We start from the raw sequence: 16,149 nt of genomic DNA, 5'->3' as shown, positions 1-16,149 counted from the left end.
TGCACCTTGGGCTGGAACCTGAGACCGATTCGCCCCCAATGATGCTCCAGTTGCAGGAGCAACACAAATTTGTTTATCTTTGTCCCACGAAAGAGGAGTAGCGTGGTTTCTGCTCGTTTGAGCAAAACGACTGGCATCCGTCAGCTGGACAAGCCAGCGCTCCGCCTGTGATTTTTCTGGGGGAAAAGTGGAGACCCGCGCGCCTGCCCTGCACAGCAAGGGACACCTTTTGGAGTCGTGTTTGCTGCTGTGATCGGCCAACGTGCCCCTGCCCAAGGCACGGCTGGTCCCGATCACCTCTTACACTTCATTTATCCGTGGATCATTTGAGAGTCGGTCTTGTAAATGTTTAGCATTTTGCTGCTTTACTGCTTCTTTTGGGGGACAGTGCCGGCACTCGCCGAGACCGGCAGAGACAGGCGACTGAGTCCAGAGAAGAGCGAAGTATGGGGACCCGGGCTGAAGGCAGCCGTCGTCCTTCCCGCACGCTATTTCTACATTCAGGCGGTGGATACATCAGGAAATAAGTAAGTCGAGAAACGGCTCCCTAACTCTTTTGGAATGCAGTTAAAATGTACTGTTTCTCCCGCCCAAGATCCCGTTTTTCCACAGCAGTTTAAATTTCACGATATTTGGATGCTATCCACATCTGGTTGTAACAGTCTTCCCCGTCGCAATCAATTTTATTCTCTGTAGTTTTAGAAATAATTCCGGATTAGCTCTTCTCCTGGCTGTTTTGATAGGAACTCACACAGGACTGGAGAGACAAAGCCCCTGGACTTTGCTAGAAGTACCTTTTCCACCTACTTTGGCATAAGCTGTTGTAAGGAATGTAAACCCAGTTGTTAAAAACTTGGTTGGTTCATCTTTCTCTGGTGCTGCCCTCTGTTTTCAGGGAGACATCTGCAGGTAAGCATGTTTTGAAACTCAGAAAGAAAAATGAAGCACTCTTTGAAACTTTAAAGTTACAGAAACTTATCAGAAAGTATCTGATACAGAATTTGATACAGTATTTGATACAGAAAGTATCAAAGTGTGAATCTCCTACGCATTTGTAAGGAACATTATTTCATTCCACTGAATTCCAGCAATTAAAATGATAACTCAAAGCTTAGTTTTAGAATTCACATACTCCCGAAGTGATTGTCTTTTTTTATTGGTGGATGCTGACCGTGTATATTTTGCAGGAAAAAAAAAAATCTTGGGTATTTTAAGAAAAACTACCAAGAAGTTTTCCAAAGCAGAAGGAGAAAAAAGTTATCAGTTTTGTCACGTGGTTATAACAATTGGGGGAACTAAATACCATCTTAAAAATCTTCATAGCGAGAGCACTCACATTAAAAAAAAAAAATTTTTTATACAGTGTCACTTAGATGATACACAACCTACTGACTTTTGCCCGTGGCTGAACATGATTTATAATACTGCTCTTTTAAAGAATCATTGAGAGAGACTTTTCAAAAGGTCATTATCTTTAGAGGCAAATTACCAGGTGCATGAAATAAATAGATTGATAAGAATATTTTTATATATAGAATGCGTAAGTGGGTCCTATGTTTACATAAATATGTAGTCTTTATATATTCCTTTGTAATTTTCTAATAAAATGTTTATGTTATTGTGGACATTTGTCATCCTCTGCTTTTTTTTTAAAAAATCTCTGATCCATCACATTCATTCTGATACTACAAGCATATGAGAGAAGCAGCAAGCATATATGTTAGGGAGAGAGTATGGAAGAAAACAGGCTAATAGACAAGAGCATAATCTTTGGCATTTGTGCCTTGAAATAATCTTTATGTCTTGTTGTTCTTCCCATGACAGGTTCACATCTTCTCCAGGTGAAAAGGTGTTCCAAATTAAAATCTCGGCACCGGAAGAGCAGTTCACTAGAGTTGGAGTCCAGGTTTTAGACCGAAAGGATGGGTCCTTCATAGTAAGATACAGAATGTATGCAAGCTACAAAAATCTGAAGATAGAAGTTAAATTCCAAGGTCAACATGTTGCCAAATCTCCATATATTTTAAAAGGTAATTTGTAACATAATTTAAAAAAAAAACAACAGTATTTATGAAGCCATATAATGGATATTTCTTAGCTGTTTTGAATGCTGAGTGAAATTATTACTGTGATATTTTGTTACTTGTGTGTAATTAGGGCCGGTTTACCATGAAAACTGTGACTGTCCTTTGGAAGATAGTGCAGCCTGGTTACAGGAGATGAACTGCCCAGGAACCATTACTCAGATTCAGAGAGATCTGGCACATTTCCCTGCTGTTGATCCAGAAAAGATTGCAGAAGAAATCCCAAAAAGATTTGGACAAAGACAAAGCTTATGTCATTATACCTTGAAGGATAACAAGGTCTGATTTGTGATTAAGGTTTGCTTGTTTGCCTTAGTGATTTTTTATTTGTTTTGACCATTTGGCAGTAAGTAGCTACAGAGTTTTATTAAAAATCATTCTGTGGAATGCTTGGCTGGCTCAGTTGGTGGAGCCTGTGACTCTTGATCTCAGGGTGTGGGTTCAAGCCCCAGGTTGGGTGTGGGGATTACTTAAAAATAAAATCTTAAAAGAAAAAAATCATTCTGAGGATCATTGTGATAAGCTTTACCTCAATGAAATCTGCCAGTACTTTTAGATTAACATAATAAACACAATGGAAATAAGGGTGATGGGAAATAAACCATTTCTAGGTTAACTTAATAAATGTTCAATTCTCTTAGGTTTATATCAAGACTCATGGTGAACATGTAGGTTTTCGAATTTTCATGGATGCCATACTACTTTCTTTGACTAGAAAAGTAAGTATTTTCTCTTAGGTATAATAGACAGTTTCAGCCCAGGTTTTACTATATAATTAAAAAAAAAATAACAGCATCAGTGGTGTTCTATTCTGGAACCTTATTATAATACTATTCTGAGGCTCTATGTCACATAGGGTACCTGTATGAATTTCCTAGGGTTGCTGTCACAAAGTACTGCAAACTTGGTCGCATAAAACCGCAGAAATGTTTGTTCTCTCCTAGTTCTGGAGGCTACAAGTCTGAGAGCAAGGCGTCAGCAGGCCCCCCCCCCCCCCCGAGATATAGGGGAGAACCCTTTCTTCCTCTCCCTGCTTCTGGTGCCCGGCTGGCCATCTTGGGGCTCCTTGGCTTGCAGCCACCTCACTCCAGCCTCTGCCCCTTACCACCCGCTTCCCCCGTGTGTCTGTCTCTTTCTTCTCTTCTGGTAAGGACACTAATCATATCGGATCAGGGCCCGCCCTACTCCAGTAGGACCTCAGCTTAGCTAATTGTATCTGCAACAACCCTAGTTCCAAATAAAGGTCACATTCTGAGATGCTGGGGTTTTGGACTTCAGCTTATCTTTTGGGGGGACAAACCCCCAATGCCCACAGCAATACCTTATAAGGGAAAATGTCTTAGAATAAAATTGTTTTAGTACTAAACCTACTTTGAGCCCAGAGAAGGCTTACTGTTATGCTGAATCCTGTTTCTTGGTATAAAGTGCTTTTCGTGAGGTTCTAGTGGAGACCCTCACAGTGATAGTAAACTGGCTGATGGGAAAAACTCTACCCACGTTGTTACCGGTTGCTTAATAACAATTTATTGGATAATCTGTGTCTATATCTTGATTGAATTACTCATGGAAAATCACAGTACCTTCTCAAGCTTGCAGAGCACTTACAGTGAGTTTATTCTGAACATAGGCAGCTACAAAGCATCTGTATTCTGTCTCCTTCAGCTAAGACTTCAGGATGCTAGCAAGTTCTCCTTGCTCATCTGTGTCAATCCATGGAAAAATAAAGACTGTTCAGGACTCCAGTTTCTCAAGATACTTTTCAGACTGACCAAAAACCCCAAGCATTTACCTGTGGCTTGATTTAAAAAAAAGAAAAACCAAACAGTTTCTTTGAACACGTTTGTACCACTTGTCAGTAGAGGCGGTCTAGTTTGGAAATCCTTAGAGCTGGCTTTGGTGTTGGGCTTCCAGAGTTCAGATTCTGGTCCCCCCACTATCTGGGGTGGGGGGTATATTTTTTAAATGGGCACATATGGCTCATTAACCAGGAACTAGGGTTAGAGTCCCAGTGCTTTGTGCTGTAATTGTTTTCCAGTAATTCCCTCTCTCTTTCTGATCATCCTAGAGTCTCTTGGCAGCATTAGAACTGATATTATCTATGTCATTTCATCTCTTTTTGAAGCCAGTCTATTGGCCAATTTGTACATCACAGAAAGGATATCTAGTATGCTTATATATATGACAGTATTCTGAAAAATTACCCACTATCCAAATTGGGGTAATTATCATCACCTGAAGCTTGTAAAGTTGGTATTTCATTTGGTACAATTTCTAAATTTTCTTGTGTTTCCAGAATTTCTAATTTCTAATTTTCTTGTGACCACTGGGTGGTCTGGCTGTGCTGCAGGATAGGATATTACGTGAATCCGGCCAAAGTGAAAAGGCAGGTAAATGCCACCCAAAGAAGAAACCTGTGAGGGATTCAAGGTTGCTGAGAACAGACAGCACGCATACCAGCCTCAAGGGCTGTAGCGCTTACTTATAACGGAGGAAAGGGAACAAGATCCAGTCCCTTGTTCTGTGGCAGTCCCCCGGGCATGCAGATCTGCTCACCGCCCCCCGCCCCGATACCCCCCCCCACCACGCACTGTTGCTGCAAGCACCTCACTTCTTGCTGCAGTGGAAGCTCCCTGTCCCTCCCTGTGGGGTCTGAAATACGGCAAGCTGGGCAGCCTGAGGGCCGTGGACACCTGCGCTTAAGCAGAACAAGAAGTACATTCGCTCACAAGGAGGTGAGCCCCGCCCAGACTGCGAGGGCTCTATCTCTTGGTAAAGAAGTGTTCCAGACCTGAGACCCGTTCTTATGTGGCCAAGCAGGGGTGGAAAGACTGCATGCACGAGGCTGCCTTTCCCCACACATTGATCCATAGAAGGGATTATCCATTGCCAGTAATGTAGATAAGCTCTTTACCCTCCTTTTCCAGGTGAAGATGCCAGATGTGGAGTTTTTTGTTAACTTGGGAGACTGGCCTTTAGAAAAAAAGAAATCCAGCTCACACATCCATCCAATCTTTTCCTGGTGTGGCTCCACGGATTCCAAGGATATTGTGATGCCTACCTACGACTTGACTGACTCTGTTCTAGAAACCATGGGCCGGTGAGAGACGGGTCTAAGATGACCCAGAGCCTTGGTTTTCTTTCCTTGCTGAGTTTTCTTTCTCAGCCACCTTTGCACTGTGATGGTTGGGGAGGAAAATCTGTGGTGCTTTCTGTCTTCCAGAGTAAGTCTGGACATGATGTCTGTGCAAGCTAACACGGGTCCTCCCTGGGAAAGCAAGAACTCCACCGCTATGTGGAGAGGGCGTGACAGCCGCAAAGAGAGGCTGGAGCTGGTTAAGCTTAGCAGGAAACACCCGGAACTCATAGACGCTGCCTTCACCAACTTCTTCTTCTTTAAACACGATGAAAGCCTATATGGTCCTATTGTGAAACACATTTCATTTTTCGATTTCTTCAAGGTACGACCTCAGTTGTGTCCAATCCTTTTTGTTTTTCCAAATGCCTTCATTTGGGGGAGGGAAACTGAGGCCTATAAACGATAGGGGGTGAGAGAGGTGAACATCAACGCATGAGGCCCCAGGGACCACTGTGGCAACGTGGGTTGTACAAAGTACCCAGACCTGACCTTAAATCTGCATCAAGGGAGCTTGGGGCCTCGGGTCAAGGTAAGCACGTTTCAGCTCCAAATCCTTTCTTATTATTAAATGTATGTATGTGATTTTACAAATACTTCTCCCAGAGCATTGCAACAGACTAAAGAAGATATAAACCAGGTGTCTCTTATCAGACTTTCTGATGGGGAAATGTCTTGAAACCCATCCAAATGATTGCCTGGGAATTCTGGGAATTAGGGAGGGCTTTCTGTATCTAAAACCTGCATTGCTCATGTTTCCTGGGGAGGGATCCTTTTTCTAACTCTTTCTTTTAGGCAGTGGGACACTGCCCTGTTCTCCAAACCACTAAGTGGTTTCTAAACACCCATGTCATGGAAGGAATGGTGGACAAAAGGTAGTCACCTGTCCTCTGTATGTGGAAGGCAAGTGATTAGCAAACTCTATCTGTGCTGTAGATAGCCAGGTTTTCTTTTGATGGGTTACATGGCAGCAGGTAGACCTACACAATGCTGTAAGTTGAATTGTCAGTGTTTCCTCCATCTGCATATCACAAAGACTTCTGAAAGAAATGGTTATAGAACCAAAGAGAGCTGTCATCAGCCACCCCTCATCAGAGGGTGTTCTGTCATGCCTTTGCTTTATTCCTACCTGTCGAATTTGCTACAACTAAAGACTAATTGATGACCACAGCTCTATGAATATTTTTATTCATAGACGCCCTTGCCCCAGAGCTTGTTAATTTCCTCAAAACTTGTGTGTAGCCATCTGATGTAAAAAAAGATGGCTAACATGGCATAGCTGCCATCCTTAGGTGCTCACATGTGATCAATAAAGCAGTAGAGGGATTACAGAGTCATGATAAATCTATCTTCAGACAGCAGTCTTATTATTTTATTGTCTGTTTTAGCATCAGACTCGTGGCCCCTTTGTGAAATTCAGGAGAGCATTGCAATAAGCCTTTAGCTCTAGGTCAGGTGTTCTATAATAGCATTTACTCCATGGCAGAGGCAGAGGGCAAAATCTGGCCAGTTTGCACCCGACAATGATGAGGCTTCAAGTGTGGAAAGAGGAGAATCAAGAGTGGAGAAAGGCAATTTAATAACGGCTTTTATTTTACCACTGTCTTGCAGCATAAGTATCAAATAAACATCGATGGCACTGTTGCCGCGTATCGCCTGCCATATCTCCTAGTCGGTGACAGTGTTGTGCTAAAGCAGGACTCCATCTACTACGAACACTTTTACAACGAGCTGCAGCCCTGGAAACATTACATTCCTGTCAAAAGCAACCTGAGTGATCTCCTAGAAAAACTCAAGTGGGCAAAAGATAATGATGAAGAGGTAAGGTCAGTCTCCTCTACCCCAATAGCAGGGGTTCATTTTAAATGTCTTGTCCCTGAAAAGCATTCAGGATGCTCAGATTTAGACCCTTACCTGTAAATGGAACACCACCTCCCCATGGCAGCACATCAGTCCTCCTCGGGGTGAACACAGGTGTCCAGGCTTGGATTCACTGTCCACTCTGCACTTGAAACCAAAAGCTAAATGTTGCCCTTGAGGATGCTTTCTCTTTTGGTCAGTTTGATCGGAGCCCCAAGCACTGCCTCACCTCTGCTAGCAATATGAAAATTAAGATGGCCAGACTGGCAGGAAGGAAAACTAACTGCTGTAGATTAAAAGGCGGGATTGCATGAAGTAAACTGAAGACGAGTTGCTGAGAACTGTTAAGGCAGTGTGTTAAGCCTTGTCTTGAATTTACTTTACAATGTCATTGTCACTCCATTAAATGTGTGCCCTCTCTCTGCAAGAGAGGCTTAATTCTGAAAGGTCCAGTATGATTCCTCAAACTTTCAAGTCTAAAAAAACCTCTGTCTGGGCGCCTGGGTGGCTCAGTCATTAAGCGTGTGCCTTCAGCTCAGGTCATGATCCCAGGGTCCTGGGATCGGGCCCCGCATCAGACTCCATGCTCAGCGGGAAGCCTGCTTCTCCCTCTCCCACTCCCTCTGCTTGTGTTCCCTCTCTCGCGGTGTCTCTCTCTATCAAATAAATAAATAAAATATTTTAAAAACCTCCCTTTAATCTGAGTGCACCCTCTTAAACATTCCCTTAACCACGTAAGACTACCCTCAAAGAAATTCCTCCTGCCATTGTCCCATTATATGTGGACTCTGAAGATCAGTTTGCATATGTCTGCATGGAAAAAAAAAAAATGTTTCATTAAAGGCTTCTGTTGTCATTGTTCCTATAGGCAAAGAAGATAGCAAAAGCAGGACAGGAATTTGCAAGAAATAATCTCATGGGTGATGACATATTCTGTTACTATTTTAAACTTTTCCAGGTCAGTATTTTCTAAGAGAACAGACATACAATTTGTAATTGGACATGTTAGCAGCAAATAATATTTCACTTAATAATTTCTTAAAGTGTATTAATATAATGAGATATATATATATATATATATATATATACTTATGTGGGCTAAAAACAGGGACCAACATCAAATAGTAATGTAAATAGTACAAAACCAAAGATTAGCTAGAGGAGGATGCTACAACATAACGGGAAAAGTATTTATGTTCACACTCTGTGTTGTGTGGTTAGGAAATTGGCCTCTGATCCTGCAAAGTTACTGTACGTGGATCCGTATCTTATCTTTGTACAATCTTGCTGCTGCCTTACCAGTTCTTTGTCTAAACAGTGCACAGTATCTTCAGACCTATAATGCTGATCCCATATGAGCTATGATGTCTCTCGGAAAGTGTTTTCATGGACCTAAGCATTTAGGGATTATAATCAATGTATAGCTGATCATTTAAAAGGCTAGTAAACAAGTAATTTGCTAATAATACTACTAGATCTAAATTAGGATTTTTGTTTTAATCTCAGAATTGCAGGTATTGAGCCCCAAATCTTAGACTCTGCTATAGAACAAAGTCGGTCTGTTTCTGGTCTGCACTGGCCCCTCCCCCCTTTTCACCTTCCTAGGGGATGGTGAAGGGATGGAGAGGGTGAAGTGTGTAAACTGAAGGATCAGGGGATTCGCTGTCCAAATTCCTAAAGATCCATGGGGGTTGTGTTCATTCGTTCAGATTGCATTTACTAGAGCATCATCGCCTAGCCCAGAGCAAGCACGTTATAAACGGAGGTGGTGTCTGAGGCTGTGCAGGCTATGGTGGGAATACTCTCTGTTCTCAAATTCCCAGTCTAGGGGAGATCGTGTGCACAGTTATTTTCACTTCAAGGCAGATGGTAGTAAAACCAAAACCCTACAAGTTGTATAAATAAAGGAGAGAATAAGAAGAGGTCCATTAGCAATTGGCAGCCAGTGTCCAAAGGACAGCCCCCTCTCAGAAGCTCTGGTGTTGGGTGTTTAAGGGGAGTATGAAATATTTTGCTTATCACAACTTGTCACATATGAGTTAAAAGGACCATATTCTAGCAAATTACAGTGTAGTGTATCTAATTTGGTTGGTGAATGTACTTTAAGTTACATAAGGAATGCTTTTGAATTGTTGCTTACACAGGAATATGCCAGTCTGCAAGTGAGTGAGCCCCAAATCCGAGAGGGCATGAAGAGGGTAGAACCACAGGCTGAGGATGACCTCTTTCCTTGCACGTGCCATAGGAAAAAGGTAACCAGAACTGGCCAACGTCAGAGTAAGAACTAGTGCTGTTCCAAGTCCTCATTCGTTCCTTTAGTCATTGAGTCAGACAGCAAGAATTTGAGCTCCTCCAGGGGGCTCCATGCAGTTCAGTCCACCAGAGAGGCGGATGCCATGGACAACCAGGCCGAAGAAAGGGCGCTGACATGCAGATAAGAAAGAAGACACAGGAACCCCCCTCCCCGCCCCCCCCCGCAAAGCCTTTTTTCAATGTGAGAATTCAAATCACGTGGCATTTGAATAGATTTTTACAGTTTGAAAAGTATTTTCACATGCATCATGTGAGATAGGTTTGGCAAAGTTCATTACCTCGATTTAGAGATGAAAAAAATATATGACCGTGATTATTCATGTTATCAGATTATTCATTTAAGAAGCAATCTCTGTTGATACCAGCGCATACTGATTTCATTTATAAAAGGCAGATTCACATAGACTTGTAAGGCTAAAAAGGACCTTAGGGGTCACCCAGTAATGCCTTCATTTTATGGTTAAAAAACTGAGCTTGAAGAAGAATTTAGCTCAGAATCATCTAGCTAGATTATAGAAAAGCTAAGACGAAAAACTAGTCTCCGTCATCAGATTGTGTGTCTGGTTGTGTATAAAGACATGGTGTGGCAGGGGAGGGTTGTTTTGAATGTACTTGTTTTTTGTTTGAATGAACATATATTGTATAAAAATTGTAATATATATCACACATATATACCTATGTATACATATATATTACATATATATACATATACATATATAATATACAGGCTTGATATTTTTCTAAGCAATATCCTCATGTCTCTAAATGGACAACAAACTCAAAACTGTGGTATTGTGACCAAAGATGAGAAGGCAGATTTGGCAATTATCATGCCTGTCTCACAAGGAGGTTTAAAAGGAATAAAGTGACCACTCTCCCTAGTGGTGTGATGGAACCAGTTGATATGAGCTCACTGACTGGGACATATTCAGGAATTTTGCACACTGGTTAATTTCCAGGAGCTTGGAATCCACCTGGTGGGAGAGTCACCATGACAACAGCAGGTGCTACAAATCAGAGTTTTGGTTATTTTGTTTTTATTTTGTTCTTTGGGAGTACCGACTTGCCACTAAGTAACTAACCCCCAAGAAGTGGTAATTGATCAGTATTAACCCCTGTCAGTGCTGGAAGTTCATAAAATGAATTAAAGCCATTGAGCAAAGAAAAATTGCCAGAATCACGGGCACCTGGCTGGCTCAGTCTGTAGAGCCTGCGACTCTTGATCTCGGGGTCATAAGTTCGAGCCCCACGTTGGGTGTAGAGATAACTTAAAAATCTTAAAAAACGGGCGCCTGGATGGCTCAGTTGGTTAAGTGACTGCCTTCAGCTCAGGTCATGATCCTGGAGTCCCGGGATCGAGTGCCACATCAGGCTTCCTGCTCACAGCAGGAAGTCTGCTTCTCCCTCTGAGCCTCTTCCCTCTCGTGCTTTCTATCTCTCATTCTCTCTCTCTCTCTCAGATAAATAAATAAAATCTTTTAAAAAAAAATCTTAAAAAAAATTATCCAACTTGAAATGTACCCTCATGAGATTTGTGATTGGGTATCATAACACTTGTTGGCTCCAGATGAAACTGGGCAGCTCCGTTCTTCAGTCCCTCCCCCCTTTTTTTTTTTATTTTTCCTCTTTGTCTAAGTGATTTTGAGGAGTGCTAAATCAGTATCTTCCCCTGACTGGTGCACTGAAGGCCTTTGTTAATTTCCTTCTCGTTGTCTGCTCTAGCCCTTCACTGACATGATTCACAGCTCAGACACTTTATGGGAATACAGACGCTTAGATGTTTGTGTTGGCCATCAGTAATCCCATAAACCACAATGTGACTTTCTCCAGAGGTGATTCCAAGCATAATCCTAGGCCCTACAAGCCTCCAACTTGCCTTTTTTCCTCCTCCCATCTTTAGGGGAAAATGATTAATAGACTAACGTAAGTTTTCTTGACTCATCTAAGACTTCTTGATGGCACTAAATATTTTGCTTCTTAATTGCAGACCAAAGATGAACTCTGATATGCAAAATACCTTCCCTTCAAATAATGGTGCTCCGAAGACTCTTCTTAACTGAAAAGAAGAATGTTTTTTAAATATTAATTCCATGGACAGTGTAAAATCCACTGTGTGACTGTCTGGATTATGAACATATCTTTCTTCTTATGATGCAGTATTCCCACGACGATCCTTTAAAGCACGGTTTTAAAATTTTATAATAAAACCAATTTTATTTTAAAGGCCTGTGTTGTGCTGATTATTAGCTGTGTTTGGGCCACGGAGCGGCGCGCAGAGCAGGGCTGGGCCCTGGCCTTGGTGTGGCGCATCATGGCAGCCACTACCCACCCGGGCACAAGGCTTAAATGACAAAGCTGTGAACTGCGGTCTTTATGCCACTGTGATTTTGGATATTCAGCCTCATGGCCAAACATACTCCTTTACCTTACAAGGCCTTTCATAACCGGCCTCTGCCTGCATCTGTAATCCAGTTTCTCACAAACCTCCTAACATGTACCCTGAGGCCCAGCAACACCACCCCCTTACCATTCTGTAGGGGCCTTGCTTCATACCTTCCTTGGTTATTTGTTCACTTGGTCTGGAATGCCAGGATTGTCTTCTCCTGGCTTGGATACCCTCCAGTGCACATCTCAGGAATCCCTCTTCCAAATCTCCCCATCTGCATACTTGTATGGCTGTCGTTACCCCATGGTGTGGTAATGATCTCATCATCGCCAGATTTGAAGCAACTTGACTGCAGAGACCATGATCTCCCTTGTAACCCAATAGGGTGCCTGCAACTGGAAAGACTCAATATTGAATGGGGGGATATTGAAAATCACCTAGAAATGTGATTAAGAGAATTAAAAAGGAACTAGAAAGCCTAACACTGAAACCATAATATAATGTCCTACAAATTCCTTGACCCAATAGTTTTCCCTTCCATCTAACCACTGGTTAAATTATCTATTGCAAATTTTTTTTAAATTGTGGGACATGGGGCGCCTGGGTGGCTCAGTCGTTAAGCATCTGCCTTCGGCTCAGGTCCTGGTCCCAGGGTCCTGGGATCGAGCCCCGCATCGGGCTCCCTGCTCCACGGGAAGCCTGCTTCTCCCTCTCCCGCTCCCCCTGCTTATGTTCCCTCTCTCGCTGTGTCTCTGCCAAATAAATAAAATCTTTAAAAATAAATAAATAAATTGTGGGACATATCCTATACACAGAAAAATATAAAACATATCTGCGTCTTAAAAATATAAGAAAACACCCATGTAATTACTGACAGATTCTGCTTGACCAAGCTTCAGTCAAACTCCTGAACCTTCAAGGCCATCTGCACTTGGTAGTAAGATCTCATTGGGGCAAGCACTCTGCTACGTCGGTTTAGAAAGAACTCCCATCCTCATATCCCATCACTCTTGTTACCTAATTGGGTTCCTGGTCCTCCCCCATCCCCCAGGTGATTGATTATGCTGGTGTATTCTCAGCAAAAACCCTGTCGGGTCAGATTTGCAAGAACCCTGTTGGGTCAAATTTCCCCCCCATAACCCTGATGATGATTCCTTAGTAATTTTCTATCCAATGACCTCCACCCTGCTCCTTGGCTGTAAATTCCCACTTGCCCATGCTGTATTTGGAATTGAGCTGGTTTTATACTGAGATCTCCTTTCCCCTATTGCAATGGTCCTGAGTAACATTTTTTTTTTACCATTTTACCGTCTAGCTCTGATTTTGCTTTGATCTTCCCACTCGGGGTGAGAAATGGAATGCTGCTGGTTCCTTAGAAGTAAGCTGTCTCCCACTCTATTATCTCCCGCTTACTTGCTCCCATGCAACCACTACTGTGATGGTTGTGATCTTTTCCTTACTCTCACCTACATATACTTCCCTAAGAAATGTAGTTGAATCTTGCCTATTTTTAAATTGGTATAAATGGAATCACATTGAAGGTATTTTTGTTACTTGCCTGTTGATGCATATAGTGGCATTACATTCATTTATACATGTACACAGAATTTCATTGTATGAATAGGATCACTCTTTTATCCCTTCTATTGTAGATGGACATTTGGGGTGTTCCCATTTTTTGGCAATTCCAATGAAAGCTACTATGAGGGCGCCTGGGTGGCTCAGTTGGTTAAGCGACTGCCTTCGGCTCAGGTCATGATCTCAAGGTCCTGGGATCGAGCCCCACATCAGGCTCCCTGCTCGGCGGGAAGCCTGCTTTTCCCTCTCCCACTATCCCTGCTTGTATTCCCTCTCTCGCTATCTCTTTCTCTATCAAATAAACTAAAAAAAAAAAAAGAAGAAGAAGAAAGAAAGAAAGCTACTATGAGCATTCCTATTCATGTTTCCTGACTCCATTTGCCTAGGAATAAAATTACTGGGTTATAGAGTATGTACGTCTGCAATTTTACTAGATATTGATTGTCCCAGTTTACATTCTCCAGTGGAGTCGAGGATTTCCGGTTGTTTTACTTCCTTGCCAATACTTGATATTATCAGATTTTTAAAATTTTTTGCTAATCTGGGGTAAAATGGTAACTCATTATGTTCTAATTTCCATGTGTCTAATTACTAATGAGGCTGACCATCTTTTCATATGATCGTAAGCCATTTGTTTTGCATTTCCTATACAATTTTTATTTGTTCATTTACTTAGTTTAGTTCATTTCCCTACTAAGTTGTTTGACTTCCTGGTAGATTCATAGAAGTATATTTTGGAGCTAGTACTTTGTTGACTGAATCTGCCACATGCCTCCTATTTTATGGCACGTCTTAGATTCTTATTGCAATATCTTTTAATGTTCAAAAGATGATTTTTTTTCATAATTGAGTTTCTATCGGTTATTCTCAGGATCAATACAGACATTTTAATTTGCACACAATGCTTTTTTTTTAGGATTTTATTTTTTCATTTGAGAGAGAGAGCACAAGCAGAGGGGAGAGGCAGAGGGAGAAGGAGAAGTGGAGCTGGGAACCTGACGTGGGGCTCCCTCCCAGGACCTGGAGATCATGACCTGATCCAAAGGCAGATGCCCAACCATCTGAGCCACCCACGTGCCCCAGTTTGTACCCAATTCTTAATGTACATACCAAAAATCTAAAAAATCATGTAGCTGTGATTCTTTTCTAAAACTGACTCCAGTGACTTTCCAGCTTAAAGTTTGGAGGCGAATTTTCCTTAACAGTATATCAAGCACCAATATCTTTAAATGTTGATAGGCTATTACACTGTTAAGTCCCATTAATTCACAATTTAATGTCATGTACACTACATACTCGGATCTTTCAATCTTGCATGGCACATTAACAAAGTTACTATGAAAACAACGATCAAGACCAAGATGTTACAGAATTCACAAAATTCTGACAGGGAGAGCCACGATCAAGGAGTGGTTTTCTTTAGGAAATAATCCTACCAAAAACGACAGGGGTATAGAGGTCATTTAAAATGTCCAGGACAGTGCTCGCTTCGGCAGCACATATACTAAAATGTCCAGGACAGGGGCGCTTGGGTGGCTCAGTCGGTTAAGTGTCTGCCTTCGGCTCGGGTCATGATCTCAGGGTCCTGGATTGAGCCCCGAGTCGGGCTCCTTGCTCGGCGGGGAGCCTGCCTCTCCCTCTTCCTCATTCTCTCTCTCGCTATCTCTGTCTCTCTCTCTCTCAAATAAATAAAATCTTTTTTTTGAAGATTTTATTTATTTATTTGAGAGAGACACAGCGAGAGAGGGAACACAAGCAGGGGGAGTGGGAGAGGGAGAAGCAGGCTTCCCGCAGAGCGGAGAGCCCCACGTGGGGCTCGATCCCAAGACCCTGGGATCATGACCTGAGCCGAAGGCAGACGCTTAACGACTGAGCCACCCAGGCGCCCAATAAATAAAATCTTAAAAAAAAAAGTCCAAGACATATTAAATGCACAACTGACTCCCAATTGCCATTTAATATGCTTTGTATTATAAAATATAAAAACTACCCCAGCTATGGAATGTTGAGCGGACACCCAGGACAATCAAAGCATCCCCTATTCACTATCCCACTATTTTCTGATTGTAGCAAAAAATAAACAACCAGCAAATGACTTCACCTCTTTAAAAAAAAAAAAAAACATTTACACTAAAAAATGGGATGAGGTGGGAATCCTTCCTTCTTAAAATTGTTTCTAGAGCTACTAAAAAACTTGCATTAACAAAACAGTTGATAAAAATATTCCTCTGGATTGTACAAGGAGGGAGACAGGGACCGCTGATAAGGCAAGGTATCAGACTTGGCTTCTTTCTCTCCCGTTTCATCAGAGGCTGGACTCTGCTTGTTTTTAGTTTCCCCAGTTTCTGCAAGTTTTATTTCTTGGTTAGCCACTTCAGCCTGGCTTCCCTTTGTTCTCCTTTTCCCCTTTGTTTGCACTTTTTTGTCCGAAGATTTATCCTTTCCTGCCGCATTTTTGGCTTCATTTCCATTTTTGCGGGAGCAGGTTTGGCTAACAACCTCCCCCAGCCTGGGGCGGAGCTAACCTTCCTCTTGGGCATCCAGGCAGCAGGGCCAGCGCACAGAGCCTTTTCGAAGTCTGGCTGCCTGGCCAATGCCACTCCTCCTGCCCCCAAAGATGATGATTGTAACATGGAGGAATACATCAATCTTTTCTTTTATGGCTAGTGCTTTTTGTAACTTGTTTAAGGAACCCTTCCTTATCCCCTGAATCACGGAGCGGTCTCTTACGTTATCTTCGGTGTAAGTTTCCTAGGGCTACCTTGGCAAATTATTATAAAATTGGTGACTTAAAA

At 42.2% G+C, this 16,149-nt stretch overlaps 1 protein-coding gene across 1 annotated transcript; it reads left to right on the top strand.

Annotated features, from left to right (window-relative positions):
• Positions 1-12: 12 nt before the first annotated feature.
• On the top strand, positions 13-11,591 carry POGLUT2 (protein O-glucosyltransferase 2). The gene is made up of 10 exons (XM_028112097.2): positions 13-527; positions 1,825-2,030; positions 2,158-2,363; positions 2,726-2,803; positions 5,009-5,181; positions 5,305-5,542; positions 6,829-7,038; positions 7,946-8,035; positions 9,222-9,329; positions 11,378-11,591. Exons 1-10 carry the CDS (start codon positions 346-348, stop codon positions 11,393-11,395), a joined length of 1,509 nt encoding a protein of 502 aa, XP_027967898.1. The 5' UTR covers positions 13-345; the 3' UTR covers positions 11,396-11,591.
• Positions 11,592-16,149: the final 4,558 nt, after the last annotated feature.

Source organism: Eumetopias jubatus, unplaced genomic scaffold, assembly GCF_037043125.1.
Source record: "Eumetopias jubatus isolate StellerSeaLion01/CBP00866 unplaced genomic scaffold, mEumJub1_p1.0 scaffold_3, whole genome shotgun sequence".
NCBI classification, from domain to species: domain Eukaryota; kingdom Metazoa; phylum Chordata; class Mammalia; order Carnivora; family Otariidae; genus Eumetopias; species Eumetopias jubatus.
Note: the sequence above shows the minus strand (reverse complement) of the source record. Positions and strands in the feature narration are given on the sequence as shown.